Consider the following 5,067-nt stretch of genomic DNA (forward strand, 5'->3'; position numbering starts at 1 on the left):
ACCAAAGTCATAATGGACCTGAAGAATATGAAGAACACTGGGCTTATTTTCAAAATTAAGTTACCCATGGCAACTGTACAAATTTGACAGATGCATAATGAATAAATGCTGATTTTCCTTTTGAACACGTGTACAGATAGTAGAGCAATAAATCTTTTTTATCAATAACTTTTTCTTTTTAGGAAATGGAGAATACCCAGAAAAGCCCACTCCCCTGTGTCATCACTAATTTAAGCCCTTAGATCTGAAAACTATTGATAATAGACAGATCTTGACAGGGAGAAAGGAGTAAACTTCCTCATGGAAAATACAGGTTACCTTGAGCCCTTCTTAAGCCAATTATCCACAAGAAAATGTCCTCATATCTCAAAAACTAAAATTTCGAACCAGAATTAAACTGTGACCTCACTCATGACCATCATATAAGGTTAAAAGATAGGAATATCAAAGAGAAAAAAAAAAAAAAGTAGCTAAGTTCCAAGATTACCCAAGTCAGTGAGTGAAGTTGTTCAGTCGTGTCCGACCCTTTGCGACCCTATGGACTGTAGCCTATGAGGCTCCTCCATCCACGAAATTTTCCAGGCAAGAGTACTGGAGTGGGTTGCCATGTCCTTCTCCAGGGGATCTTCCCCACCCAGGGATCAAACTCGGGTCTCCCACGTTGCAAGCAGATGCTTTTACCATCTGAGCCACCAGGGACGAAAGGGAGTAACAATAAGGACAAATTGGAAAGCCAAGCCCCCAGCTTTGTTGACCTCTTTACATATATTTATAAAAGTTCAATCACCCAAAATTTTAACACATATAAAGCAAATAATTAAAAACCAATTCTCCAACCACCATAGGAAACAGTATCTCTGGCAATTCCTCAAAACTTTTTAAAATAGAACCACCATAGGATCCAGCAACCCCACTTGAGGGACTATATCCCAAAGAGTTGAAAGCAGAGTCTCAAAAAGATATTTGCACACCCATGTTCACAGCAACACTATTCACAACAGCCAAGAGGTGGGAGCAGCCCAAAGGCCCATCGACAGATGAATGGACAAACAAAATGCGGTATATACAGAAACTGGAATGATATTCAATCATAAAAAGGAAGCAAGTACTATCACATGCTATACCATGAATGAAACTTGAGGACATTATACTAAGTTAATGTCACAAAAAGACAAATACCATGCAGTTCCATTTGTATAAGATATCTAAAGTAGTCAAATACATAGAAACAGAAAGTTCAGTGGTGGTTACCAGGGAAGGAGAGAGTGGAGTTTTTTAATGGGTACAGAGTTTCCATTTTGCAAGAGAAAAAAGCTATGGAGATCTGTTTCACAACACTATTGAAATGTACACTCAAAAATGGTTAGGATGATAAGCTATAAAAATGTTACATTTTTTATTGTTATTCAGTTGCCAATTTGTATCTGACTCTCTGCAACCCCATGGCCTGGAGCACACCAGGCTCCTCTGTCCTCCACTATCTCCTGGAGTTTGCTCAAATTCATGCCCATTGAGCCAGTGATGCTATCTAACCACCTCATCCTCTGCTGCCCCCTACGCCTTTTGCCTTCAATGACTGTATTTTTAATCATAATTTATAAAAACCTACAGAAAAAAACATTATCTGCTAATTGGAAGCTGGTTGCATCACTTAATACCAATCATCTGATGGATAGGGCACATAAAAATACTCAGATTGAACTCCTGCCTTCAAAGAGTTTAAGTTCTAATTCTCAATAAAAGAAACAAAACTGGAGCCTATTATACAGAGTGAAGTAAGCCAGAAAGAAAAACACCAATACAGTATACTAACGCATATATATGGAATTTAGAAAGATGGTAACAACAACCCTGTATAAGAGACAGCAAAAGAGACACAGATGTATAGAACAGTCTTTTGGACTCTGTGGAGGGGGGGATGATTTGGGAGAATGGCATTAAAACATGTATAATATGGTATAAGAAATGAATCGCCAGTCCAGGTTTGATGCAAGATACAAGAAGCTTGCGGCTGGTGCACTGGGATGACCCAGAGGGATGGTATGGGGAGGGAGGTGGGAGGACGGTTCAGGATGGGGAACACGTGTATACCTGTGGCAGATTCATGTTGATATATGGCAAAACCAATACAATATTGTAAAGTAAAAAAATAATAAATAAATAAAGCTAAGAAGCATTAAAAAATAAATAAATATCTTTGTCTTTTAAAAAAAATAAAAATATGTTACAAGGAAAAAAAAAGAAACATAAGCAAGCTTGCATAAAAGTAACAATGACTTGAAATTGTTGGTGGGTGGAATTAATTAAGGAAAGTTTTCCATAATAAGACTTAGTTAAATCTGCAGGCATGAAGCAAGATTCACAGGCTGTTGATCAAGGGCTAATTGTTTTGTACACATGGACTTGTATCATTTCCCAATGACCTTGTGAACAAGGGCAATAGGAATGAAGGAAACAGATGTGAAATTAGAGGAGAGGGCAGGAGTTAGTGATGTGGGAGTTTTTCTACATACAAGATACAGCACAGAAAGTAGAAGACAGAGTAAAGGGGACTTCCCAGGTGGCACAAGAGTAAAGAATCCACTTTCCAATGCAGGAGACTCAGGTTAGATCCCTGGGTTGGAAAGATCTGCTGGAGTAGGAAATGGCAACCAACTCCAGTATTCTTGCCTAAGAAGTCCCATGGACAAAGGAGTCTGGTGGGCTACAGTCCACGGTGTTGCAAAGAGTTGGACATGATTGAGTGGCTGAGCACAAGCAAAAGAAACTAAGGGTGTTTTGAGTGAGAATTGAATTTAGCTGAATCTGTGGGTGTAAGCAATAATTTAGATTCAAAGAAGTTTGAATTAGAGGTTCCTCAAAACCATGAGGACACACAACACTTTATGATAAATGTATAGGTGGGATAAAGAGCAAACAACAATATGCATATTTCTTTGTCTCTTAAATCAATTCAGATAGTATTCACTTCATCTCTAGGCTATAAATATTAATTTCTTCAAATGTGCTTAATAAAACTATACATGAAAAATAATTTTTGCAATGATACCATTTTCTACTTTGTACCAGGAGCTACTTTCTCAACAACCCCAGTCTACAATTTTCTTGTTTTTTTAATTTTTATTTTATAGTGGAGTATAGTTGATTTACAATATTGTGTTAGTTTCAGGTATCCAGCAAAGTAATTCAGTTTTACATATATACATGTATCTATTCTTTTTCAGATTTTTTTCCCATATAGGTTATTACAGAATATTGAGTAGGGTTCCCTGTGCTATACAGCAGGTCCTTATTTGTTACCTATTTTTCTATATAGTAGTATGTATATATGTTAATTCCAAACTCTTAAGGTATCCTTCCCCCCACTGTTCCCTTTTAATTACCATAAATTTGTTTTCTATGTCTGTTAAGTCTGTTTCTGCCTTATAAATTTGTTCATTTGTATAATTTTTTAGATTCCACATATAAGTGATATCATATGGTTTTGTCTTTCTCTCTCTGACCTAACTTGGTACAGTCATCTCTATGTCCATCTACGTTGCTATGAATGACATTATTTCATTCTTTTTTATGACTCAACATCTTCATTGACTAGGCTAAAGCCTTTGCCTGTGTAGATCACCACAAACTGTGGAAAATTCTTAAAGAGATGGGAATACCAGACTACCTTACCTGCCTCCTATGAAACCTGTATGCAGGTCAAGAAGCAACAGTTAGAATCGGACATGGAAAAATAGACTGGTTCCAAATTGGGGAAAAAGTATGTCAAGGCTATATATTATCACTCTGCTTATTTAACTTCTATGCAGAGTACATCATGCAAAATGCCAGGCTGGATGAAGCACAAGCTGGAATCAAGATTTCCAGGAGAAATATCAATAACCTCAGATATGCAGATGACACCACCCTCATGGCAGAAAGCAAGAGGAACTAAAGCCTCTTGATGAAGATGAAAGTGGAGAGTGAAAAAGCTGGCTTAAAACTCAACATTCAAAAAACAAAGATCATAGCATCCTGTCCCATCAATTCATGGCAAATAGATGAAGAAACAATGGAAACAGTGACAGAATTTATTTTGGGGGGGCTCCAAACTCACTGTGGACAGTGACTGCACCATGAAATTAAAAGATGTTTGCTCCTTGGAAGAAAAGCAATGACAAAACTAGACAGCACATTAAAAAGCAGAGATTTTACTTTGCCAACAAAGGTCCATATAGTCAAAGCTATGGTTTTTCCAGTAGTCATGTACAGATGTCAGAGCTGGACAATAAAAAAGGCTGAGTGTCGAAGAATTGATACTTTCAAACTGCGGTCCTTGAGAAGACTCTTGAGAGTCCCTTGGCAGCAAGGAGATCAAACCAGTCAATCCTGAAGGAAATCAGTCCTGAATATTCATTGGAAGGACTGATGATGAAACTCCAATACTTTGGTCACCTGATGCAAAGAGCCAACTCATTGGAAAAGACCCTGATGCTGGGAAAAATTGAAGGCAGGAGGAGAAGGGGACAACAGAGGATGAGATGGTTGGATGGCATCACCAACTCAATGGACATGAGTTTGAGCAAACTCCGGGAGATGGGAAAGGACAGGGAAGCCTGGTGTGCTGCAGTCCATGGGGTCGCAAAGAGTGGGACACAACTGGGCAACTGAACAACAACAGATATTGCATTATATATATATATATGTACACTACATATTTCTCCATTCCTCTGTGAATGCACATTTAGTTTGCTTCCATGCCTTGGCTACTGTAAATAGTGCTACAATGAACATTGGGGTACACGTATCTTTTCAAATTATGGATGTATGCCCAGGAGTGGGATTGCTGGATCACATAGAAATTCTAGTTTTAGTTTTCTGAGGAATCTCCATACTGTTTTCCACAGTGGCTGCACCAACTTACATTCCCACAAACAACATAAGAAGCTTCCTTTTTCTCCATACCCTCTCCAGAACAGAATAAAAATGTTCATCACTCAGTCATACCCAACTCTTAGCGACCCCATGGACTGGAGCCTACCAGGCTCCTCCGTCCATGGGATTTTCCAGGCAAGAGTACTGGAATGG

At 38.4% G+C, this 5,067-nt stretch overlaps 1 protein-coding gene across 1 annotated transcript in view; it reads right to left on the bottom strand.

Annotated features, from left to right (window-relative positions):
• The window catches only part of DNAH5 (dynein, axonemal, heavy chain 5), a 332,324-nt gene that overhangs the window by 161,439 nt on the left and 165,818 nt on the right, over positions 1–5,067 (bottom strand). Inside the window, exon 39 of the mRNA XM_010858794.1 lies at positions 2–18. Within this exon, the coding sequence (XP_010857096.1) occupies positions 2–18 (17 nt within the window). The remainder of the gene's footprint in view (position 1; positions 19–5,067) is intronic.

Source organism: Bison bison, unplaced genomic scaffold (assembly GCF_000754665.1).
Source record: "Bison bison bison isolate TAMUID 2011002044 unplaced genomic scaffold, Bison_UMD1.0 scf7180017864440, whole genome shotgun sequence".
Taxonomy (NCBI): Eukaryota; Metazoa; Chordata; class Mammalia; order Artiodactyla; family Bovidae; genus Bison; species Bison bison.